The following is a 27,112-nucleotide window of genomic DNA, read 5'->3' on the forward strand; positions in this document are numbered from 1 at the left end:
CACCTTGCTATTGGGTAAAAACTGTTAATAGCGTAATAATAGGGGTTAAAATGAATCATTTTGTCCATAAACTCACATAAGACATAAGGTTATTAATGTGAATATAGTTAAATGAGCTAGCGCGCGCTCTCTCTCTCATGTATATATATTTACACACATACATACATACATACATACACACACACACACACACACACACACACACACACACACACATATATATATATATATATATATATATATATATATATATATATATATATATATATATATATATATATATATATATATATAATGTACCAGGATTTGGATAGTACACACTTCAGAGCAGAATGATCCTCTTTGTTGGTCCGTGTGACATCCAAAGGAGAGCGGGAAAGACAGGAGGCACGCTGTTTACTACTACTGACGGCTCCAGTCCACATCCACCGACGCAATGTTGACGTAGTTTAGCCCACCGTGTGTGAGCTGAAGAGCTGTGGCTATACATAGAACCCCGACTAGAAGAGGAGAACCTTAAGCTCAGGATAAATCAAGGCAGCATTTCGGGCTCTATGAAACGGACAAGTGCGGAGGAATGCACTGAACCGAGAGATTTCCTCACACACGCACACACACGCAAGCACGCGCGCGCACACACACACACACACAGGGATGGTTTGGACTTGACAGATCCTCGTCGCTTTTCTCCTAGTCCTCTGCTTGAACACATCACCAATGGAGCACGCAGCAGATGATCAGAATGCACTGATCAGATCTGAGATTTAAGTAGCACAGAATTGCGCGTTTGAGTGATCCGAGTCGCTCCCGTTGCGCCTTTGTTTGGCACTGACCGCAAAAACTTCCACTAGGATGGCTTTGGTCATGGAACCTGTAAGCAAGTGGACAACGAGCCAGGTGGTGGACTGGATGAAGGGTAAGGTACTGGGAGATTTCAAAATAAAAACATGGATGGATTGCGCTGTAATGTATTGATGTGCGTATCGTTTTTCACACCCAGATGCGCATTTAACGCACGGTCGAAATGTTTACAGTTTGAAACACTGACGCAATGCCTGAAACACATGGTGGGACATAGCTATGACTTCAGGTGATATAATTTCACTGAAAAAAGGCATACAGTACAATGTGTACGTGTATGTGTTGGCTGTATTGGATTTTACAGCCAGGGTTATCTGGCAAAACATTACAAGCACTACAGCTTCATAATATAGTATTAGTATTAGTAGTAGTAGTAGTATTGTTGTTGTTGTTATTATTATTATTATTATTAATAATAATAATAATCATAACAACAACATTAACCGATTGACACGTCGTGACGTCACACATAATGAGTAATGACGTGGTCACGTGGCGAGTAAACAGTTGGTCTATCCACAGTAGACAATGCTACAGAACACAATGAGTTGTTCAACAGATTGGTATGTATTAATGTATTAAGCAGAAATCAGCTTGGGCTACTGTCTGTGTGGAGTTTTGCATGTTCTCGCTGTGTCAGTGTAGTTCCTCCAGGTTCCTCTACCCCCCAAAAAACATGCCAGTAGGTGAGTTGACTATGCTAAACTGCCCTTAGGTATGAATGAGTGTGTGGGTGTGTGATGGCCTGGTGTCCCATTCAGGGTGTTTTTCCTCCTCACAAAACTTTGCTGCAATGTCACTATTGTCTTCCTGGTAATTTCCGCTTGGTCACTTTCACACCAGGGTCTGTTGCTTTGATTGACTTTTGTGAATAAAGTGGATCCATATCTTAATCCTTTCAGAGAACATTCACACACTAATGCCTGACGTGGCTGCTATGTAGCCTTTTTGGATCAGTCTGTGCTCTGTGTGTGAGAATGCAAATGCATCCCGACGATTATAATTATTCAATTAACTTAATTTAACAATAATAATGGCTTATAGATATAGATATAGACCTGCTAGCTGGGATATAGCAAGAATGTAGCATGTATTCTCAGAGTTAATAGAGAGTCAGTGCACTTTTAGTCATGCATATTCATTCTAAAACTCTTTCCTACACTGAAAATGTTTAGCCTGTGCTTGTGTCAGAGTATGTCTGCACTCTGTGTCTAGCTGGACAAGGGACAAATAGCAGCCCCCCAGGTCAAATCCAGCATGCCTAACAAGATTATATTGCCAGTCAATGAAATGTTTTTTTTTTTTTTTTTTTTAAATACTATTCATTGACATTTTAAAACATTTCATTAGAGACTGTGTATATGACAGTTATTAGGCCTATATTGTGTCAGTAGATTCCCATTCATATGTGAATGCTGAGATACAAATTTGCACAAAACTGGCCTATCATCCACCTTAAAGGTGCAGTTTGTAATGTTTAAAAGTTTTATAACAAAAACGTTCACCCTGTTGTTGGGAAATCTCAATTTCGAAATTATGACACTGCTAACACCATCCATTGGACAATCAGAGTGACACTAACCAACCATGCGTTTCTGTGAGCTCATGTACAGTATGTGGAAGATTGCAGTTAAAACGTTCCTCCAAGTGTTTTCAGCTGCTCTGTGATGTAGCGTGAGCAGCATGTGGTGGCTGGGTTCTTGTGTTTTTATGAAACCATGTGCAAGCCTTCAGTCTCCCTCATCGGTAGCTGCCGTGAGATAGGAGAGAGCTAGCTAGTTGGTGGATCAACAAATTGGAAGAAAATGGGGTGAAAATCCCTCAGAATGTTTGTATAATTTCTTCAGAAATAGTTGATCCGGGTTGTTTCTTTTTTCAGCCATCGTTATAACAGAGGTGATAAGGGGCAGACTGGTCATTGTATTCGTTGCTATAGTCATTTGCTTTGTAAGCAGCAAACGGCTCAAATTTGGTCCTGAAAACAGATAGCTTAAAATTGCAAACTACTTATTGAATTGCCAGACGTTGAGGATTGATAGTATTGGGCTTAAAGCCTCACTCACTAACCACCTACTTAAACATTGTTGCAGACCAAGTACACCCCTTCATGGCAATGATATTCCCTAATGGCAGTGGCCTCTTTCAGCAGGGTAATGTTCTCTGCCACACTGCAAATATTGTTCAGGAATGATTTGAGGAACATGACAAAGAGTTCAAGGTGTTGACTTGGCCTCAATATTCCCCAGATCTCAATCCGATCGACCATCTGTGGAATGTGCTGGGCAAACAAGTCCGGTCTATTGAGGCCCACATTGCAACTTAAAGGATCGGCTGCTAAGGTCTAGAGGTCTTGTGGAGTCCTTGCCTTGACGGATCACAGCTGTTTTGGTGGCACAAGGGAGACCTACACAATATTAGGCAGGTGGATTTAATGTTATGGATGATCGGTGAATTTACTTTATCTTGTGCATGCTTACACACATCTACAGAGCTGCCATGTTTGGTTTAATGCTTTTGGTATAGAATCTTTCTGCTCTTACAAAATACATCTGTGTCAAGTTGCTTGCTCTCGGAAGACATGATCAGTGTGTGGTCTGCTTATTGTCATCTGTAGAGGACAAGAACATGCTAGTTAGCATTCTTCTCAGCAGATGTCTGTGAGTGTGTGTGTGTGTGAGTGTGTGTTTAGAGAGAGACTATTCGGAAGCCGTGGTGAGGCAGGATGTTAGTAGAGTCTTATCAATGGTTGGTGTATGAATGAACAATGAATACACAAACACACACTGTTTGCCATGTACAGACTTTGTACAGAACAGAACACATTGCCATACATACTCATATGATTTCTGACTTATTGTAATCTCAGGCTCATGTGAACTGCTACCGATGCCTTCATATGAACTGTAATATTGCAATAAACTTCAACAGTAATAATACTTCACATAATACCCTGGAATATTTTACATATTTACTGCTCGTACTGGTGTGGGATTTTAACTGCTGCGTTTAGCTGGTATCCGTGCTGGTTTGATAGATTCTTCTTACTTTGAGTTCAGACAAATGAAAAGCAAGAAAAAGATTATATGACATAGTATTTACTTGCATGCAACAGCAAATCTGTCAGTAAAGATTACTACAGAAAGTGTTCACCTCGAATCAAAGAGAGCTTAGGCTGAATGCGCGTTATGATGGCGTCACATGACACGTCTTGGCTCAAATATGTGGAAAATTTGTGGTAATTTTACAGAAATATATAATCTTTATAATCTGAAAAATTACAAGCTAATCCAAATATTGTTGAGTTTGCTTGATTTGCATTAATATGCATCAAAATCACAAAATCCTTTAGGGACTGACTAAAGGGAAGAATGATGTAAATTAATTTTGGCCAGAATACTCCTTTTTAATATTTTATGTCTTCTCATGTTTTTATTTAGTTTATTTCTTTGTAGTCAAGAATGAGGGCTTGCCCTGAACATGGGGATCCCCACACTTACATAAATGAAATTAAATGAATACATGTGAAAAGGTCTCTCTGTGGAACAAGCTTCCTCAGTGGTAATCCTAATCGCTATGTCTTTTGACAGCTGGCTCTGCTGCTATGCATGTTGAGTGCATAATCAGTTTGTGCATTTTCACATACGGTGCTGCAGCCATGCCCAAAGGATGGGTGTGTTGTAATGCTGCTCACATGCCCTAGATATCTGGGATATTTTGAAGAAGATGAATGAGTGTGGAGGCAAATGTGCATCTTTAATTATTGTTGAAATGCTGTTAGGGTTTACCATCTGTTCTAATGCTGATTCAGATGTGACGAAATTTGATCTGCCACATAATTTCTTGTGCCATCATGCTTAGCAGTACATGGGCAGTACATGCAAAAAAAAAAAACAACCCTCAAACATCGTGCAACTGAAAGAATATTGCATGGAAGAGTGGTCAAAAATTCCAGCAAGCCGATGTCAGAGACTGGTGGACAATTATAGAAAATGCCTACAATAATGACTGTAACTGTATAAAATCTTTAAAAAATGGTGATTATTAGTATTACCAGGTAACAGATCTGGCTAGTTTTTTCATTTCTGTTTAATTTTTTTCTGGCCCTGAAATTAGCTCCACCCCCCGATGGACCAGAGCTGATGATAATAGCTCTGCCCCTTTTCCCATGTGGCATGGGTTTCAGAAAAAGAAAAGGCTTTGATAGCATTTTAATTGTAATTTGCCCCATAGGCAGCAGAGATCTCTAAGAAATTACAAGCCGCTTCTTTAATCTGTCAATCATGTCGCAATTAGAAGGAGATCATGCTAGCCACAAGGCATGCTACATTAATTTATATGTTGTTTGTCTTAAATGCTCTCTTGAGATCTAATTATAGGGAGCATTAAACTCCATGACCCCTAGAAGGCAAGTGAAAGAAAAGAGATTAAAGTGAAATGACAGAGGAAACGAGGTAATGCAGACAGGGAGGGAGTAAAAGATTAAAAGGACGCTGTATTCACTGTGTACAGATATACAACAGATATACCAACAACGATGTTAAGCTTCAGTGTGACTCATTGCATTCGTATTATAGTTTGACTTAAATAAATCCCTTCAGCACCACTTGCTGCTCTCTGTGAAAAGAAGATCAGTGAAACAGAAATGGGCTCAGAAGATTAGATAACAGCCTTCAGAACACACTTCAGGGTTTGAATAGTAATTAGCACGTCATCACCACAAACTCAAATCTCTGCAGATTCATACATTTCTGTGTGATCTCAAAATTCCAGAAAATGATGCACCGCATTGTCTCACACTCTCTGGCACTGAGCGCGTCACAATTAGCATGCTGCTGCTCTGTCATTAGCATACAGCTTTGTGGTGATGCCCCAAGGGGTCACAGAAGGTCAAACTGCAGGTTTTGCAAAGCCAGAGAGGCTCATGATCTTCACACAAAAAGATCAATTCTGTCTTTCTCTGAGTTGGCCCCCTGGAATTCTGGGTAGAACAAAGCTGATAAAGCGAGAAAACCAGAGCACAGCATGTTTAAAGTTTATGATGTTAATAGCAAATAGTCCAATGTGCATTCACTGTGTTCATGCTATACCTGGTCAGTTTATTAAGTAGTATGGGAATTGTCCTGTTTCCTGAAAAATTTGCTCCAGTAGTGTGCTCCAAATTCACCACAGAGAATTTTTTTTCCCCCAAGTCATTTCTGTAATTGACCATAAGTATCCACCATAATTGTTTTGACACTCCGAAAGCCTGTTCTCCCAAACTGATTGGTCGAAATGTATTGATTAATTTTCTTTATACCACAGCATGGTTGAATCTGATTGGGCTGTAGGTGTGCATTATTTTTGTAAAACAGCACAGGTAGTTCCGGGTGTAACCTGAACGATAGGTTAATATTAATGCGCCCGTTCTAACACGTTGTTTCCATAGTAACAGCTCATACACAGGGACTTGTATGGTGGACGTTTCACATATTTGAAGACTAAGAAGAAACAGATTTAAATATGTGTTTTTAAACAAAGTATCTCTTATAATCATTGTTGTGGTGACGATTTTTTTTTTCATTTGGAAGAGGTTTATTTAACATTTATGGAAGGAGTCTCGGTTGTAAGTGCTCTCAGTCTCGGTCACGCTTTCCTGTTTCTTGGTAAAATGACAGGCTGTGCTTTGTGTGTGTGTGTGTGTGTGTGTGTGAGAGAGAGAGAGAGAGAGAGAGAGAGAGAGAGAGAGAGAGCACGAGAGGCTGGTGTGGGAATGGCTATTTAACGCAACTATAACATAAGGAACACCAGGGACTAACTTGTCTCTCTGACATTCCACAACATCAAATCTAACTATAAACTAAGTGCATGATGTGTCGTTCATTAATAAATGAAACATTGTAATTGTTGGCAAATCGCTGTGGTATAAGCAGGATAACTCATGACAGACCGTGATATTATACAAAAATAACGCACTTACCCCCTGCATGCATTATTTTTGTATAACATCACAGTCTGTCGTGTGTTATTCCTTACATAACAGCAGCTCTGACAGCAGTGTCAGCTATAATTCAAATCACAGGTTTATATTAATGCGCTCGTTCTAATAAGTTACTCTTTCTCTAGTTTCTTTTGTTTGGCAGATGCTCCACCTAATCGAAAGCTAATAATAAACTGATTAAAAATGTGTTGATTTTTAACAAAGAGAAATATCTAGTCATTGTTATGTTTTGTTGATAGGGAGGTTTTCAATAAGGAGACATTTAATAACATTTATGAAAGGAGTCTCTGGCGTCAGCTTTTTGTAACAGTCAGTATGTTTTCCAGCACAGGAAAGTCTTCAGGACTTTCAGTACTTTCCAATTTCTCTGCAACATGACAAGCTGTATTTGTTTGTCTTATAAACTTCAAGAGAGATAAAATATAGAGATTGGTCAGTGAACAACTGTTTTTAGCTGCTATCTCATCACCCATGCACACACTCATTCAATCGCTTACTCACTAGTCCTGTTCTTGAATGCAGGATTTTTTTTTAGGCACTCGGTCAGGTTCAGTTCCTCAGCTGTAGGTGCAGAAACCCTTTCATCTCTTGCTCAAGAGTAGGTACTTATCTGCAGACCAGGAAGTATTTGAGCAGAGTTTGACCTACTGACCACTGCGGATTTTGCTTGCTTATCTAACAAGCAATTATTAAACCTTGGAGAAAAACTGTCAAGTGTAACATGTATGAAACAGGTAACATGTCAGTGGTGAGTCAGACATTCATTCAGTCAGACAAACGTTGTGTTTTGTACATGCTTCCTCTTACACAAATATTGTATACTTTTAAAGCAAATTTTGAAAACAAATTACATTTAAATATTAAATGTTTTGTGTCTACACTGTTAAAGATAAATCAGATGCAATAAATGTGGGAGAAATTTCATTTTACACTATTTAAGGATGTATCAGTTCTTAAAATGCATTTGTGTGGACAAGCTGGCAGCTCAGCTGAAATAACTGATTTACTTAAGCTTCAGTAGTGTCCGAAAATGAGTCTGGATCAGCCTCTTTGAGCAAGTGTGGTCCACTGATCTGAATCTCACATGGTCTTGTGCACTTTTTATTTTAAAATTACATTTGTACAGGTGCTCAACCATGTGTACAATACACCACTATTCATGGAGTCCCAATTTTTCCCCTGTTTGGCTCACAAAAAAGCATTAACAATAAAGAACAACACAACATCACTCTCAGCCTCCCCCATGTGCACTGTGTTTCTCTGTTTTGCTTCGTTCTTAAATTGATGTATCCATTGCATAGTATGAGTCATGCATGCATTGACACATACAGGAATTGTTCAGTTTTTGTATACTTCACTTCAGTTCCTTTAAAGATTCTGCAAACTCTTTGGTAACCAGTGTTAGGTAAGTTACAGAGTACTAATTACTACTTTAAAATTGTAATCTGATTACATTACTGATTACTGCATGTAAAAAGTAATCAGATTACAAATTACTTTACTTTCACGCTACTTTCAAAAGCTGTCAAACCTACAAAAATACACTGCAAAGTGAAACTTATAGTTATTTCAGTAATTTTAGAGCACGTCAATGTATGACATGATCAGAAAAGGTTGGATTTCTCATAAAACTTGCCACAGGTGGTGTTACTGTTTATGGGACTACCAGACCAATAAAATATAAAACTTTTCTAACTAGGCTAGTTTGGTGTTGCCAGTCAAGGGGAGGCAAAGCTAAGCGATCATTGTATGGGTTTAGCTGCTACAGTGCCATACAAAGTACATTATCTTTCAATATGCTCTGCTCATATCATGTCCAGATAAATTGGAACTCACATAGACATTTACACACCTTGTTTTCCTGCTCAGCATCAGAGGATGTTACTATTTGAGTTTCAACCCCTTTACTTTTTTTAAAAAAAATAAATCGGCATATATCCATTTTTCCTCACACTGTGTGATCTAGCGTTTGGCAAAACTGAGACCTGCCAGCCAATAAGACACGAGTATTTCCATGTATTTTCCTGTAAACCCTGTCTGATTGGTCTCGCCTCCGTTCACTGAAGATTACAGGCCGTCTTCTTTTACTGATGTTCAGTTACCAGTGACAAACCGCTCCAAGTGGAGAATTATTCAGTGCTAAAGAAAAAATCTTCGAGGCAAAACATGATTTATTTTAAAAGTAACACATTGCTGCGTTACTTTGTAACACGTTACACCCAACTCTGGTGGTAACACACCTTCTCCTTCACTCACTCACCAGCTTCCTCATCTTTGACTTCAGATGGGTGATCATTATGTGTCTTCTAAAAGAGATTAATGATTTTGTTTAACACAGTACATTCTTCTACGAGTCTTAATAGCTTTGTCAGAGTACAATTACCAGCTGTTAATTGTCTTCGTAATCAATGAGCTCAGACTTTGTATGTGCTGACTCTCAGTGAGGGGCTGCGCACGTTTGAGATTAGCTCATTGATCTGCTTCTAAAGTGCTTAATAATAAACTTGATGTGAGAATGTCTGAATCTTAATCATGACTAGTCATGGGTGTTATGATGCACAAATGCAGCTACTTTTTATCTTAGAAATTTCTGTTGGTTTTTTATTTTTGTTATTTCATCTATAGGTGTACCTTTTAGACAGTGGGCAGTGGTAGATTACATGATCAACCATCTGAAGGATGAAAGACACATCTGCTCATGGTTCTGAAGATGCTTAAATCACTCTACCAGCCCAAGTTTTTTTAAGTTGTTTCCTAAATTTGTAACAGGGATACAAGTATCATGGGATCAGCAGACAGATTTAATTAGGCTATAGGCAGAAACAGACAGGTCCGATGCCGGGAAAACATGTACACAAACACAAGGCTCAGTAGAGTCACTAGAGTGCTAGGAGTGAGACTTCACTCCTAGATTCAATGAATGTGTGGGCTATTTATGGGGCTTAGAAACAAGAGCTTGTGCTGGTACGTGGAGCAGGTGTGACAATTGTCAGTATAAACTGTTGAAAATGTGGATGGCACATTTTCAGTGTGAAATGTTTTCTTATTCAGCAAGTTCATCTAAATATAATTAACAGCCCTGCTGTTTCTCTCAGATATTTTACAGTGGTACACAGAAAGTTTGAGCAACACAATAGCCAAGAGATCATTGACATACATTATTTGAAGTAGATATTGTGTAGAGCACAAGTTCCCAACCCTGGAGTTCTGGAGTAACCCCCATCCTGTACATTTTAGGGTTGTGAATCTGTAGTGTAGGCTTTTTGCGTTTAACCATTCTACAGTATCATCTGGGGACATTAAACACTTTAGCTCTGCCTTATAGGCGGCAGCTCCATGATCCTCATTTCGATCCTGAGGTCAAGTTACTATGTGTGTACAGTTTTGCATGTTCCTCCCATGCCTACCTCCGGGCTCTCTGGTTACCTCCAACCTCCCAAAAACATACCAATTAGTGTATTGGCTATGTTAAACTGCCCCTTAGTGTGAATGAGTTTCTGAGTCTGTGTGTGCAAGGTGCCCTGCAATCCAGTGGTACCAGGATCGGCACTGGATCCACAATGACCCTGACTTGGTTAAAGAGCGTACTGAAGACAAATTAATTCATGAATGAATGAATGAATGAATAAATATAGGTGGAAAGGATTGTAATGAACACACAGTGTTTTAAACTTATTCGCACACTAGTAAGCAAGTCCCTCAAGTATTTTTGTCTTTAGCAGGGATACAGTTGATTTGTGGTGAAAATGCACAAGACATTTAATTTTTAGTGGAAACACATCTAGGACATACTCGTGAGGAATCTTATCTTACTATTTACTCTTCTCCAAAGTGTCATCTAAGTTCCTAACTAAGAGTGTCTTCTTAAAACCTATCCACAAATCTGCTGTGAAAAATGTTTAAGAAATGCCTGGGCTAAGAGAAGGCTAGGTACGATGCCATTGCTACAGAAGACAAACCCTGCGTCCGAAATCGCATACTGTGGCAGTACTTACTGCATTAGATTTAGTACCTACTGCTCGGCTGTTGATACAGTATGTACTGATCAGTATAAGTGGTAAACATGAATACAATTTGGACATACTACATCTGACATGTTAGCATTGTCAGGTGACCTACAACTTCAAAAGACCAGATGCACCATTTTAGATTCCAACACATCTTCCACGCCAGTCCTGTTGCCTTATGGGATAGCGCAGTATCCACAGTGTCCAGTGGTTCTATACTGCAGAATCGAGGTGGAGATTCATTTGGGTATTTCTTGCCTATTGTTTTAGGAATACTGAGAATTCAGACATACTTCTCCTTTGGCATACTGCATTTTGTCTACTGTGTAGGAGGGTAGTAGGGATATTCAGACGCAGCCAAAGTGTTTGATGAGTGAATATTGGCAGTCACTGCCTCATGTGCTAGTGGACTACTGTAAAGTCAAATGAAATCCCAATTCATTATGTCAATTAGTTGTATTCAAAAAATGAAATTGTTACTGATTTTGTTTATGAAGACAAAAATGTAAATGCTGTTATAACAAACAATATGTTTGGTCTAATTATCAACATATACATGTTTCACATTGTATATTAATAGGATAATGATTTTAATTGATTTAGAAAGCCATCTTGTGTATCTATCAGACACTGTATCTATCAGACACTGTCAGACACTATCTGTGGTGCTTTGAAGTAGGAATTAAGAATTGGAGTGATTTTTTCTTTGCATTTTTCTGGTGTATGTTTGACATTTGAGTGGAATTGCTGATGCGTGTAGGTGTATTTTTCTAAAACCTGCAGTATTGAGCATTTTAAGCATTTTTGCCTGAGCCCACCAACACAAACACCACAAATCCTTCTGAATAACCCTCTGATGCAAGACTTTTATGCTGCCAAAGCTCTCATTAGCTGCTGAAGTATTCAGCCATCAAGCATAAAGATGTACACACAAATGTACACACTTTTTGTTTTGGTGGATAATGAGGTCCTAATCAAAGTTACTTGTCCAGATACTGTTTCTATAGCAACCTACACTGACAGACCGTGGTGATTCCTTCGTTTCGGACCAGGTTAAAATAAGCCTGCCAACCCTGCATTAGAAGAAATGCCGCAAAATCTTGCTTTGCGATTTTTACTGTTTTTCTTCATGCTCTACCAGGGTTATGTCTCACCAACATACCGAAAAGGATTAAGGACCAGATATGAGGTTTGATTAGAGTGATCTGTGCCTTATTCAATTAGATTAGAGCCTCCTGCATTTCTCAGGAAGACAGATGAGGAAAGAGAATTAGAGAGTTGGGGCACTGAGGAATCAAGAAGGGTTTAGGGTAGGAATAAGAAGTAGGTAGGGAGGAGAAAGTAAATAGTAACCAAAGTAGTGGTATAATGCAGCGCCATTACCTATATCTGTATCTGTTTAGTGCTGCAAATATGCATATATGTATCTGTATTCAGATTTAAATCTGAAGTGGGTGCGGTCACGTTGGGAATGTTGTTTTGTTTTGTTTTGTTTTGTTGTTGTTTTAAATATAAATGATACCCCTCTTTTACACTGGAAAAAACAGAGAAAAAACAGACTGTCAGCATGGTCTGTGAACTTTTCTAGCAAATAAATAAATAAAATTTATCTGTATTTGCATCCATTTAGAACACATTATACATTCAATCCAAATAACATATTCATATTCAGTTACGTCTTGAAACTGGAGGAATAGTGAAATAACTGTCAGTGTATGTGTGTAGGTGTATATATTGGGTTATTTAATATCTATAATGATCTGATAATCATTGTTGCTTTTCATTGTCAATGAGTCTTTTGTATGCGGCTCCAAAGAGATTCAAATTTCCATTTTTTATTTTAATGTGTGTGGGGATGGTGCACAGTGTAAATAAAGATCTGTTTAGCGAAATATTCTCTTTATTTAGTGAGCATGTGAGAGAAAAACATGCTTCACGAGGGTCAGTGTGTGGAAGGTGGTGATATTGAGGGGGTGTTTCCCTGACAACCATGAGGTTCTGCCAAGCATTTGTACCCTTAATAATGACAATAGTCCTTCAAATCCATGGAAATCTGTTTCTGACAGCCAGGCATTTCATTATGTGTGTGTGTGTGTGTGTCTTTATCTAGTTTTCTATGAATGTTTGAACAGCTGCCTGCTTCACATCTAACCCTGTGCTATCTATTGGAATATTATAAGTTGCATGTAATTGTGTCCAAGTGTTTACTTGTGTATGTTTAACGCCTTTGTGCCCTCATATGAAAACACAAATGCAGACACTAACACACAAACACAAACACACAAGTTCCCACATTAGATATCTGGCCAGGGCAGCATGAATCGCTTCAGAAGACTGTGTGTTTGCCTTCGAGAGCTATCCATGTCAGCACACAGTCAGTATGCGCACACTCTGGTGGAGGCTCACAGTGCAGCGTATACACATGCACTTTCTTACCATCTGACTTGGAGATGATGGTACTTTGAGGTCAGTGGCTCAGTGCAAAAGAAACATACAATCCATGAAAGAAGGTTTTCATGCGGATTTTCGCCAGTCAGAATGATTTCATTCTGATTGAAAATTCCTAATGAATTGTTTATATGTATTCTAAACTTAACATGCTGTAGAAAATTTTGTTTATATGCACATTACATGTAATCCGATTCAAAGTTACGCATCACTAGGTATGTTTACATGCGATCATTTCTGTCAATCCAAATGAATTCAATCAGATTGCAGATTCTGAAATACTGTTTATCTGTACCCTAAACATTGCAATCCCATTCAAATATTCGTTTACGTGTGCATTCCATATATTCCGAACAAAACTTTGCCGCGTTAAACCATCGAGAGCCACCAAGGAAATGTTTGTTTTCATGACATCTGTTTTGAATTTGTTCTACTGACCGATTGAATCCTCCAAACTGCATTTCCTCAAAAACTTCTTTGAAGAGATTGCTATTAATGACTTTTCTTCTGTCCAGTCTCTTGACAATCTTTTTGTCTTTTATTATGTTTAACAAATACTCTGTCTCCTCCAAGGACCAGTTCTTTCCACCAGACGCCATGCTTAAGACGTAAGACGTAAATAAACGTGCACCACTGCACTACGCATGTACGCAAGGTATTTTTTGAAACCGATTGAGAAAATAGTTGGATTCAAGCGTTTACATGACAAATTTTTTTCCTATTTACCGGATTATTTCAGATCTACACCACCCCTTTCAATCCGATCGAAATTTCATTCGGATCGAGCTCAATGGGATCGATTGAAGTGTTGGGTAAATGGCGCACTTACATAGCGCTTTTATCCGAAGGGCTTTACACTGTGTCTCATTCACCCATTCACACACACACTCACGGTAGCCGAGCTGCCATGCAAGGCGCTAACTTGCCATCGGGAACAACTTGGGATTCAGTGTCTTGCCCAAGGACACTTCAGCATGTGGAGGCATGTGGGCCGGGAATCGAGCCGCCAACCCTACGATTAGTGTACAACTCGCTCTACCACCTGAGCCACGGCCGCCCCATGTTTGCATGAAGGTTTTTCAATCCGACTGAGCTATCAATCCGATTAGTAATGGATTATTTGGTTGCATGTAAACATACTATTGAGTGAAATATAGTGTTGGTGGGATCCTAACAATCGTAAGCATGTGAATCCAGTCAGCATGTTCAACTTTTTACTCACATTACTTTTGTTTTTAACAAGTTTTAAAATTGATTTTCGTCCCAACAAAATGTCATCCGGGTGTTATCACTGAATGGACAGCAAAAAGAGTTTGTGGCCACAGTACAGTCACTCAACATTTCATATTAGCCTGAAATTCAGGAAGAAGGATGGTGAAATGGATGCCAAAAATAACATACAATGCACCTAATATCTGTCGGTATAATATCTTTGACGCATCACGTCAAAGATATCCAACACCACAGTTATTTTACATATATTAAAATGTGGACTGTGTATTCTTACAAAACTGTTTTATGTTTGAAACATGATATCTACTTTTGCCTCCCCTAGCTTCCTGTAATCAATAGCTAATACAGTGAATAGATTGATTGTTAAAAATTATGTATGACAATAGCTGCTTAGCAGCATACTTAAAGGGGAATTCACTGGGTGTTTTGAAGCAGGATCTGAAGTAAAACATGCTAACTAGCCACATTTGACTAGCTAACAACCTGAAAGCTGGCTGCCTGCAATCATGCATATCCTGAATTTCTTGTATTTCTATAAAACTGCTTTGGGAAAATGTTCATTGTTAAATACGCTATACAAATAAAACTGTGAAATGAATCACTTGGTTTTATTACAAAGAATCACATCTCCTTATGTATTTGTACAATCTGGATAATTTTGTTCCGTATTGTATGAATGGGTGTGTGAATGTGTATGTGAGTTTGCCCTGCGATAGATTGGCACCCGTTCAGGGTGTCCCCCGCTTTGTGCCCCATGCCCCCTGGGATAGGCTCCAGGTTCTCCGTGACCCAGTAAGGATAAGCAGTACATAAAATGGATGGATGGATGAGTTTGCTTATTTCCCATGAATTATGCTAAAAGTTAAAAATAAATATATATATTTGCCTCTTCAAAATTTTAGCCTAGCCCTTTTAGCTTATCAAATGTTGCTCTAGTTTTACACAGCTGAAACTTGCTGTGTTTCTGTTACTTAATTTGACATAATAGTGTTAATGTTAATAATGTGAGTCAGAAAATTACATATTAATCTTACTTGCTAGGGTGCATGATGGCTTTGTGGTTAGCACGTTTGCCTCGCATCTCCAGGCTTGGGGGTTTGAATACTGCCTCTACCCTGTGTGCACGGAGTTTGCATGTTGTCCCCATGCCTTGTGGGTTTCCTCTGGGTACTCCAGTTTTCTCCTCCAGTCCAAACACATACATTGTAAGCTGACTGCCATTTCCAAAAATTTCAATGTGTAGCTACGATTGTGTGAATGTGTGTGCGATGGGTTGTGCCCCGAGTACCCTGGGATAGGCACCTGGCTCACAGTGACCCCGTGTAGGATAAGCGATATGGAAAATGAATGGATGGATGTTACTTGCTAATGCCAGTAGCATTTTATGCTTCACTTATGTTCCCATTGACAAGAGTCTTTTTTCCAAATCTGATTATTTTGACATGAAATCAGATCTGTATGTTTATTTCTCTGAAGTAGCCTACAGATTGCTGACCAATACTCAAGTAGACAGAGTGTGTGGTGGTGTAATTTAAAACTTGAGGAATTCAAATTTGAAAAGTCTTCAATCAATTTTAAGGGTCCAAACATAGTTTTGTATTGTCCATGGTTTGTAAATGAGATGATCCAGAATGAAAAAAAAGGCTTATACTAAGTGAATATTGTTATGGCTTATACATAAATATGTCTACACCATAACTACACCACTAATGTTATATTTATGAAGAAAATCTAAAATAAATGTTAGTTGAAGGAAGAGGTTTTTTTTATGTTAAACATTGTCATGTAGTTTGAATTTGTCTTACAAGAGTGATCTGTGTGTGTGTGTGTGTGTGTGTGTGTGTGTGTGTGTGTGTGTGTGTGTTGCTTGTACATAGGTCTGGATGACTGTCTTCAGCAGTACATTAAGAACTTTGAACAGGAGAAGGTGGGAGGGGAGCAGTTGCTGCGCATCACCCATCAGGAGCTGGAAGATCTGGGAGTTTCTCGCATCGGCCACCAGGAGCTCATCCTGGAGGCTGTGGACCTGCTGTGTGCACTGGTGAGGCCACACACACACACACACACACACACACACACATATATATACACACACAGCATGTGCTCTGAGGGAAATTGGCCCTGGGGCAAACCTAATTGCTGACCCTTGCTCTACATCATATCGAACACATTAGTCAGGGTTATCCTGATGCTTTTTCCTTTTATCCTCAGGTGCTCTATCTATGTATGCTGAACTCAAAAGCACCTCCAGTGGTCATAAGAAAAATTCACAGAACAGTATGAAGAAGTGAGGCTGGGGCTGATTTATTTCTAGCTCAGACTGCAGATTCATGTAGTCTGCCTGCGACAGTCATTTTAGGTTGTCCAGCTATTGATAGAGATTAGATTTTAGCCTCCCATCTAATAACACAACCAGCTTCTTCTTCTTCTCGTGTCGAGGTTCCACTTCATGGAGGTATTATAGAGACTGGAGAGAGTACGTGTTATTAGCCTCTCTTCATTTCTGTGGGGTTTGCTTACTGACACATAAATGTGTGTGTGTGTCCTTACAACTTCCTAAGAACACAGTTTGAGCCATTGATCTGAGGTGTAAATGCTATGTGACGCACCATGGTGGAAATGCTAGGATATGTTAATAATGCTGATTGGCTGCTGGCATGATCTGTACAGAGGGTCTTGCATGACATAAAAATCAGGAGCAGAAGAGGTTTGTGTGAATGTTCTGTGCCCCAATGTAAAACATTCAATCACTGGAAAAAGACTTACTGTAATTAAACAGAGACCGTCTTGACAAATTGCCTTGTTGATTGTTGTCCACTCCAAAGTCATGACCCAATCCTCGTGTGTTTCCTTTTCCATGGTTAAAAATCCAGAATTCTTGTTTGAGAGAAAAAGAAGAAGAATTGACAGAGGCCCTGTTTACACTAGTGTGTTTTCATTTTAAAATGCATAACTTTTATTACGGTTACGCCTGTTGTCTACACTACTTTGGAGTTTTCTACCTTTTCTACTTTTCTACCCTCGAAAATGTAGACTTCTGGAAACACTGAAGACCCCATATTAGTTTGAAAACTCTGGGCTCGTGTTTCAGTGTAAACAGACCAAAACGAAGACTTTTGAAAACAAAGGCGTGGCTGCTCACATTCGCCCCCTGATTGGGTCTTCTGGATCATTGCATATCCTTCCCTGATTGGTCAAACCCCTACCATATGGCCATTATGCTACCTTGATCGTATAAACAATAACACAGAGACTGAACCGCAAGCTTTTCTTAGCAGCCATTGCGCTAAGAATTCTGTATTTTATAATACTGCAGCTGCCTACATGCGCAAGAGGCAATTGGCAACAAATCTCATTTCAAGCAGCGTAAGCCCTACACGGAACACCAGTTTGTTGTGCCTGCTGGTGATTAGCATTGTTGTGCCTGCCGGTGACTAGCAACCAACTTCCTGTTTACAATTGTATGCGCATGCCCAGTGTGCGTGAATTGTCATGTGACATGCGTATTCGGTCGTCTAGTGTGGACGGAGATCGTTTCTGAAACACAGCAGAAACGACAGTGTGGACAAGGATCGTTTTCATTTTAAAACAGCATTTAACAGCACTGGTGTAAACAGGGCCAGAGCCCTCCCGGTCCTGATTGGTTGGATGGTGGCACACATTATGTGTTATTTTCCCATATAAAGACCCTGCAACAGAGAGTGGAGTTTTTCTTCTGAGCACCATATTTTCTAGGATATGAGGAAATAGGCAAATATTAGTAAAAGTCTTCTGATGTTTAAATCCCATCTGTTATTACCTGCTGTAGCCCCACACAGTTCCCTCATTCTCTTGTGTGCTAGCTTGGAAATTAGAACGAGAAAGAAAGACCAATTGACAATAAAAGTGCATGAGCGTGGGAGAGTAGATGGAAGGGCGACAGAACTAGGAGCGAGGGAAGAATAACAACACAAAACACTAGGAGTGCTAGAAAAAGCAATGTGCTTGTGAATGATTAGGGTTTGAAGAGAATAGAAAATTAAAACCACTTGAGAATGTGGATCTGCCAGTTTGGCCTCCCATTCATCAGTCATGTGCTTAAGCCATTTCCCTTTACTAAATCCCTTTATTCAATGCTGTTTCAAGTTGGTCCAGTGTAGCACCATTTACTATTATGATTACTCATTTTTCCCTCAGCACTGAAGGTCTCTCATATGCCTGCATATGCAGCATTGTGGGAGTGGAGTGTCGTGCACATGTACAGTACATTGACAGCCAGGGTATGTTGGGGTGAGGGTGAGTAAGGGGATAAGCTCACAGCTATCATGGATGTAATGCATTAGCGAAATCCCTCTGTAAGCCCTACATGACAGTGATCCTGTGATCTTCCGGTGTTGCTGCTCTGCCTGGAGTTATTACAGGCTTCCCCATGCATCCATCAGCAGAAACCCATCTGTGTGCCTGTGTGAGCCAGCATGACTGTTAATTTTGCATGAGTAACTCTTGTACTACTGTTAGTCAGACAGCGACTGTTGCTAATTGCCCATTTTATCTACACAACACTTCTGGGACATGATATGTTTAACTTTTTGCACAACACACTTTTGGTAGCTTTCCTTCTGAGCACCCCAACGTCCCAACACATCAGCATCATTCTCTTCCAGTCAGCCTCTCCATTTCTTATAAGCTCTCTGTGGACTCCATGTACAGTTATACCATGACTAGAGGAATCATTTTCACAAACTTCAAATCTGAATTGTGGGGATTCTGCAAGGATCTATGAGAGACATATACCAATCAGCCATAACATTAAAACCACCTGCCTAATATTGTGTATGCCCCCCTTGTGTCGCTAGAACAGCTCTGGCCAGTCGTGGCATGGACTCCACAAGACCTCTCAAGGTATGCTGTGGTATCTGGCACCAAGACATTAGCAGGAGATTACAGATTTTGTTAGACAGCTTGCACAAACAGGAGGTTTTTACTTTCTCAAGTCAAGACTTCATCAAGTTCATTTCCAAGATACAAATAGAAGATGCACTATTCTGTGCAAACTGGCCTGAAATCATTGCACATGTCCATCCATCCATCCATTTTCTGTACCATCCTACACAGGGTCGCAGGAGCCTGGAGCCTATCCCAGGGGACTCAGAGCACAAGGTGTGGTGCCAACCCATCACAGGGCACAGTCACAAAAACACTCACACACTGATTCACACACTATGGACAATTTAGAGTCCATTTAGAGTGTTTGGACTGGGGGAGGAAACAGGCGTACCTGGAGGATACCCCTGAGGCACAGGGAGAACATGCAAACATTCACCATCATTATTAACACAGGGCGGAGGCGGAAATCAAACCCCAACCCCAGAGGTGCAAGGCAAACATGCTAACCACTAAGTCACCGTTATTTAATCATTTTTAAATGAACGTTCTCCATCATTATTAAAAAGAAAATCTCAGAAAATCATATGGGCTTTATAATGAAAAGGGCCCTATTACTGTAACAAACCCCCAAATTAATGCAAATTTGCTGAAATATTAAGTGGCTATTGTCAACTAAAAACTAAATTAGTTTAGTTAAGTTGGGAACGACATTGTTGCTTTTAAAGATAGTTTCCTAGCATACTCAGTCACATTAGATACTGTAGAAAACTTGACAGAAAGCTCCACAGGGCATTCTTAATAATTTTTTCTACCATTCCTTTCTGTAGTTAGTTTGTCACTACTGCCCTTGTCTGTTCATGTCACCTTCAAATTGGAAACAAGCCATGCCTTTATCTCACAAAGGATTCATGAATAAAATACATTGTTAAAAATGGGCAGTTTTCAATATACTTCGTTGTGACGTGTACAGTAATGTAGCTATTACTGTAGCTAACAGTTAATGGAAATCTGCTTTGCTTGTCCTTCTCATATATTACGTAAGTTCTTCAGTAATATCATAGAGATTTGTCAGTGTGTTTTCAACATTTTCAGATTTTCAGTTCTTCTTATATTCGCATTAACTATATTAACCTTGTGGCTTTAGTGCAAAGCTAACCAAGCAAACATCATACACACAATAGCTTAGCTGATTGACTAAATCTGTAGTAAGGGAAAAATTGTGTCAGTTTGATTTTTTCCCCCAAACAATTCCTTTAATGCCTATTTTAAAATGTAACATCTCTCTGATTCTGTAACCGGTCCTTGTGCCTATTATCAGAACTATGGTCTGGAGACGGAGAATCTGAAGACTCTGTCCCATAAGCTCAACGCCTCTGCTAAAAACCTGCAGAACTTCATAACAGGTCGCAGACGAGGAGGTCACTATGATGGACGAGCCACACGCAAGCTACCGAACGACTTCCTCACCTCAGTGGTGGATCTGATCGCTGCTGCGAAAAGTCTTCTGGCTTGGCTAGACAGGTCAGCTCTGCCATAACACCACATTTTTGAACAGTTTTTCATAATTATGTCTGTACCATGTGTTATCAAAGTAATCATCACTTTGTACTTTACCTGCTGCTTCTCCAATAATGTAATTTTAAGCAGGTTAATGGCCTCGTTTGGGAAGAGAAAATACACACGTTAATTTCATTATGTAAAGTGTAATATGTTGTGCAATCAGTTGAGAAACAAAGCCAAAACAAAAGACTGAATCTCTTACATGAAGGCGTTCGGATGAGTTGGCCTGGAAATGGGCATGCGTATCAGCTTAGAGCTTTGTTTGTGTTAATGTGTGTGTGCTAATACCACCCTCATTCCAGCTCTCAGTGTTAGACACACCTCCTCGTTAGTCCAGTCCCTTGGCTCTTCTGCCTAAATGCACAGCCCCATAATTCAAGAGAGCAGATAATTTCTTGCATTGTGCCCCTTTATTATGGCTGGTCAGGCAGGATCTCATTCTCATTTGGCTACTGTTTACTGTTGGTGTGATGCCAGCAGGAGTTTGTCTCATTGTTTATCAGTTAGTATGGTTATAATCTATGAGGGAAGATTTTTCAGTCATGAGCATTATATATACAGTGTTTCCAGTTTATAAGGTCCACTTATCACATAGGTTACTTTGTTGATTACTGAATAAAAATTGCTATGGACAATTTGCCAACCCCATTTAAACCCCTCCCTCAGAAAGGGACCACACCTTAGGACCACAGCTGAGCAGATACTTATTCGGTTGATAGACTCTTTCTCAACCTAGTAGTGACACAGATGTTCTTACATGCCCCCCCCCCCCCCCCCCCCCCCCCCCCTTATCACTGCAACACCCAATACCATGTCAGTGTCACCGCTCTACTGAGAATGGTCCACCATGCAAATAATATCTAGTCAGCCGTGGTCCCTTTTCATTGATAGGAGGGGTATTGTATTGTGTAGGCTGTAGAAGCAGGACACAGGTGCATAAAACATGGTCATGTACATCCATTATTCGTGGTCATTGCTCATAGTCAGGGTCATAGTATAGGCACACAGGGTTATCACATTCATAATTGATAACAGCACAAACAGGCAAGAGTCATAAACCAGAACACAAAGGCATACCAGAAACACAAGGACAAGGTTCGGACTTAACAATGTGATAAGACTTTCCAAATATGTAGGGACACACAAAGACTGTGGTCCATTCTGAAGTGATCATGACTATACCTTACTGCCCAGGGACATAGCCATCATTTCAGATGTGGGGGGACAGAATGTCAAGGGTATTCTTTTTTTCTTACCTTTGTCTAATTGATGGGTTTTTGTCTCTTCTTGCTCTTAATTGGCTTAATATGCAATTTATGATTCTGTACTTACATGCTATATTATATCTTGCACTGTATTATTTAAATATTGCAAATTGTGTTTAGTATACATTGTATTGCATATATACAGCACACAGTATATAATGTATACTTGTATATTCACACACTACTTCATTCTATTCTATTTAACAGTCTACAGTTCAGAAAAGAAATGTCACTCAAACCACACTGTTGCAAAGAGACTGTAATTGAACTAAACTAACAAACACGTCACTGTAAGGAGACCTTATATCAGTAAAATAACATGTTGTATCAATAGTAAAAGAAACCATTATGTAACATGCAATGCTGCCTGATCCAGAGATATATAATCCATGCAAATCCGAATTCAACATTAACAATTCACCATTCACTCATCTTATTCTAATGTGAAGGACTCAGATAACATATCTGTAATAAAAATAAAGGACGTTACAAAATAGTTGAAAATAAGTGCACACTTGTGCGGGACTGTGGGTCGGCTAATATTACCATCAAATCTGGCTAATTATTCATTAGTGGAAATAGGCAGCGTTTAAAAAGAAATATGTAGCAAATTATTCATCATTGTGCAAAATGAATACCACATGCCAAAAGAACATACACGGCTCGACTTAGTAAAACAGGAGTGAATGGTTTTTTGCCACATTGAGCTCATCATGACCTCTGAGCGCTCAGCGAGTGTGTGAGCATGGGCGTGACACCTGACGTGAGTGAACAATTGTCATGGCAACATCAGGTCACGTAAAGACTTATAGACACGTACACGTATAGAAATCAAAGATACGCAAATTGGCTATGACCAGTGAAAAGTGTGGGGGACACATCAATTTAGAGAATTTCTTCAGTATATAGAGCCTCAGTACCTACTCCTTGTTTTGATCAAGGTTCTTATGTCTGTATGCTGGTTCAAGATTATCCTCTGGAATAGTACCATTATAGTTTTCTACTGCCTTTTCCTCACTGAAAACGGGCCCTTCTAGTGACAAAATGACACTCACTGTAATGACCGTGATTTGTATAAACACACTGAGCTCTATTTTACTGACCTGTCCTCAATTAAAATGTTCAGTGGACAAAGAAAACTACTCACACTGCATTTTTCAGTCTTTACTTTGTCCTTCTCTCTTTTTCCTCATTAACTCACTGTTTGCCATTAAATACTTATTTATATTATATTAAATTATATTATTCACTGCATCTTTAGTACAGTACTGTGAAAAAGTATTTGCCCCATCCTGATTTCTTCTGTTTTTGTGTATATCTCATACTACATAGTTTTAGATATTCAACAACATACACCATAAAACAAAGGCAACCTATGTAAACACACCATACAGTTTTTATCTATCTATCTATCTATCTATCTATCTATCTATCTATTTATTTATTTAATTTTTTAAAGTTATCCAACACCTATCACCCATGTGAAAAACTAATTGCCCCCTTAAACTTAAAATCTAGTTGTGCCACCTTTAGCAGTAATAACTGCAACCAAGCGCTTCCGATAACTGGAGTTCAGTCTTTCACTTACGTCTAGGACTAGGATTTACTCCTATGCTATGGATCATTGTCTTGCTGCATAATCCAGTTGAGCTTATGGACTGAAGATCAGACATTCTCCTTTAGGGTTTTCTGGTAGAGAGCAGAATTCATGTTTCCCTCAATTATTGCAAGTTGCCCAGGGCTTGAATTAGCAAAGCATCTCCACACCATCACACTTCCACCACCATGCTTGACTGTAGGTACTGTGCCCTCTACTGATATTGGCACCTGTGGTGAATATGAGCAAAGTAATTGAGCATTAATTGTTTGATATCCATGAGAGCAGAGTATTTTTGTGAATTTTTTTCAACAAAAGATCAAATGGTTAAACAATTTTCACAGCTTTCTTTGCTCATATTTACCAAGGTTGCCTACATTAGTGGAGGGCACTGTATGATGTTCTTGTGGAATTCTGTGTTTGGTTTACACTAGATGTAATGGGAGCCCTGTCTTCCAAACAGTTCTACTTTTGACTGATCAGTCCACGGAACATTCTACCAAAAGGTTTGAGGATCATCAACGTGTGTTTTGGCAAAATTAGACGAGCCTTAATGCTCTTCTGGGTTAGCAGTGGTTTTCGCCTCGCCACTCTTCCATGGATGCAATTTTTGCCCAGTGTCTTTCTGATAGTGGAGTCATGAACAGTGACCTTTTATTGATTCAAAAGAGGCCAGTATGTCCTTTCATGTTGTTCTTGCCTCTTTGGTGACTTGTGGATGAGTAGTTGCTGTGCTCTTCGAGGAATTTTGGAAGGTCGGCCAATTCTTGGAAGGGTCACTACTGTGCTGAGTTTTTCCATTTGGAGATAATGGCTCTCACTGCAGTTCTTTGGAGACCCAGAGCCTTTGAAATAGCTTTGTAACCCTTTCCAGAGTGATATATTTTAATCACCTTCTTCCTCATCATTCCTGAAATTTCTTTCAATTTTGGCATAGTATGTTACTGGGTAAGATCTTTTAATCAGCTTCATGCTGTTGACAAAGTTCTATTTCAGTGCTGATTTGATTGAACAGGGTTTGCAGTAATCATTCCTGGTTACGTTTAGTCCAGCTGAACCCCATTATGAACGCAGTTTCATAGATTTGTGAAATTAGTAACTACAAGGGCAAATACAAAGGCAAATACTTTTTCACAGCATTGTATATTTGCAAATACTGTGGGCTATAATTTCAACACATTTTCATGTAGTGAGAAAACAACAGAATCTATGTTTACTTGAAAAACACATATAGGGAAAGATGAAGGGCAGTTGATGAATTGTAAATAAATATATGTGACTATAGGCAAAACTACAATCGTTGCACTCTAACAATGAATTGAGATGAAACAGACAAGAGAGAAAATCTCATATAAATATAATATAAAATCCATTCTTATTTAATTTTATCTAAAACTACAATGGGGCAATACAGTAAAAGCAACTTTCCTGAAGGTTTTCTGAAAACACATTTCCTATTCAATACATTTTTTTCTGTTCACAGGCACATATCAAACGTAGGTAATCATTTGCAAACTTAATGCAGTGCTATGCAGCAAAGTATCATCTTAAGAAATGTTTGCTTAAATATTACTCTCAGCTTTTCACTGGAGGTGTGCAAGCCCACACAGCTCACTGCAGGGAGAGAAAACAAATAATGAACAGGCAAATATGGCACAGCTGTGTCACGGCCATTACACCTCTGACTTGTCCTGAAATCCTCTAGCCTAATGAAAATGTGTGCTAAACTATAAATATAAACAATAAATATTTATTGACATACACTATATGGCAAAGGTTTGTGGACACCTGATCATTACACCTGTTTGTGCTTTTTAAACACCCTATTGCAAATTTAGTTTGCTATTATAACATTTATTATAACAATTATAACATTTAGGAATATGACAGCCAGAAGAGTATTAGTGAGGTCAGGCACTGGTGTTGGGTGAGGAGCAGACCACTTCATCCCAAATGTGTTCAGTGGGGTTGAGGTTATTGCAAGGCATTCTAGTTGTTCCACTGCAACCTTGGCAAACCATGTCTTCATGGAGCTCACTTTGTGCAGAGGAGCATTGTCATGCTGGAACACATTTGGCCCTCTTAGCTTCAGTGAAGGGAAATTATAATGCTAAAGCTTACAAAGACATTCATTATAAGTGTGTACTTCCAAATTTGTGCCAACAGTTTAGGTAAGAACCACACATGGATGTGATGATCAGGTGTCCACTTATTTCTGGCCATATAGTGTGAGGATATATACTAGGAGTTGTTTCAGCAACTGTCTGTAGACATTCTTTATACATAAGTTTTGAGAAAGTAGATTTTCTTATCTTTTCTCACTACAGTGATTTTTTTGGTTGTTCTTGTTCATAGAAATTCCACATACACTACAGAGGCTGTAACCAGAAGTTAGAAAACACTTAAGTACATGTTAATGCTTATGCCCATATGCTGTTATATCAACCTTTAAATACATATTTCAGATGACTGATGACAGAGGACCCATGATCTCACTTCCTTAGCAATATGGGAATCCTAAAAATCTGAAATCCCAATATTGTATTTTATTCAGCTGTGGCTTGTCCACAGCGTAAGGTGGGGCAGAGCCTCATCCTTAAGCTATATGAATTCTCATTCACAAATCCATACATTTTAAAGTCCATTGAAATATTATTGATCTTTTTTTTTAGCAAACTAATGATTTTTTTAAAATTTGCTATTTGACAGACATCAGGTGATTTTCCATTGTCTTCCATTGTCACCTTTCTAGATGTTGCACAATCATATGGTAGCATGCACACAGCCCTACTTACCTCCATAGAGTTATTATTGCACCAGTTAGTCAAAAATGAGAACTTCAGCAAGGCCCATTGGGGTGGGAATCAGGGAAGGAGCAGCCGATAGCACAGTTAATAACAGCATTGCCAAGTTCTCTGCCAAATTGGGCTAGTTTTAAAAATACTCAGCAGCTGCCAAGATCGGGCTTATAACAAATAATCAGAAATTAAATGTAATAAATATCCACAAACAAAGGCAAAATGTAAACAGTGTGTCTATGATGCAAAGAACCATTTCTTTTGTAAAATATATTTCGAAGAGGAATTTTTCAGCGAGGGAAAGGTATTTATGGAATAGATAATGTCAGTATCAGAAATGAGTGCACTATAGTGACCATGTTTCCAATGCAAAGGCTGAGAAAAAGAAGAACATGAGCCTTTTACAATGCCAGAATTCTTTGCCTTTGTTGCAGGTCCTTTTTGTCTTTTTTGAGATATAGTTGGGCTGGAAATTTTGCTAAAAATCTGGTAACCCTGGT

The 27,112-nt window shown here is 39.1% G+C and overlaps 1 protein-coding gene across 5 annotated transcripts in view; it reads left to right on the forward strand.

The window, feature by feature from the left end:
• Nucleotides 1-379: 379 nt before the first annotated feature.
• Nucleotides 380-27,112, forward strand: part of cnksr2b (connector enhancer of kinase suppressor of Ras 2b) — a 56,422-nt gene continuing 29,689 nt past the window's right edge. For all 5 annotated transcript variants that reach the window (XM_053687714.1, XM_053687715.1, XM_017493315.3 and 2 more), the window contains exons 1-3: nucleotides 380-916; nucleotides 16,404-16,567; nucleotides 20,711-20,913. In XM_053687714.1, coding sequence (XP_053543689.1) covers nucleotides 853-916; nucleotides 16,404-16,567; nucleotides 20,711-20,913 — 431 coding nt within the window. In that variant the 5' untranslated portion in view covers nucleotides 380-852. The remainder of the gene's footprint in view (nucleotides 917-16,403; nucleotides 16,568-20,710; nucleotides 20,914-27,112) is intronic.

Source organism: Ictalurus punctatus, chromosome 18 (genome assembly GCF_001660625.3).
Source record: "Ictalurus punctatus breed USDA103 chromosome 18, Coco_2.0, whole genome shotgun sequence".
NCBI lineage: Eukaryota > Metazoa > Chordata > Actinopteri > Siluriformes > Ictaluridae > Ictalurus > Ictalurus punctatus.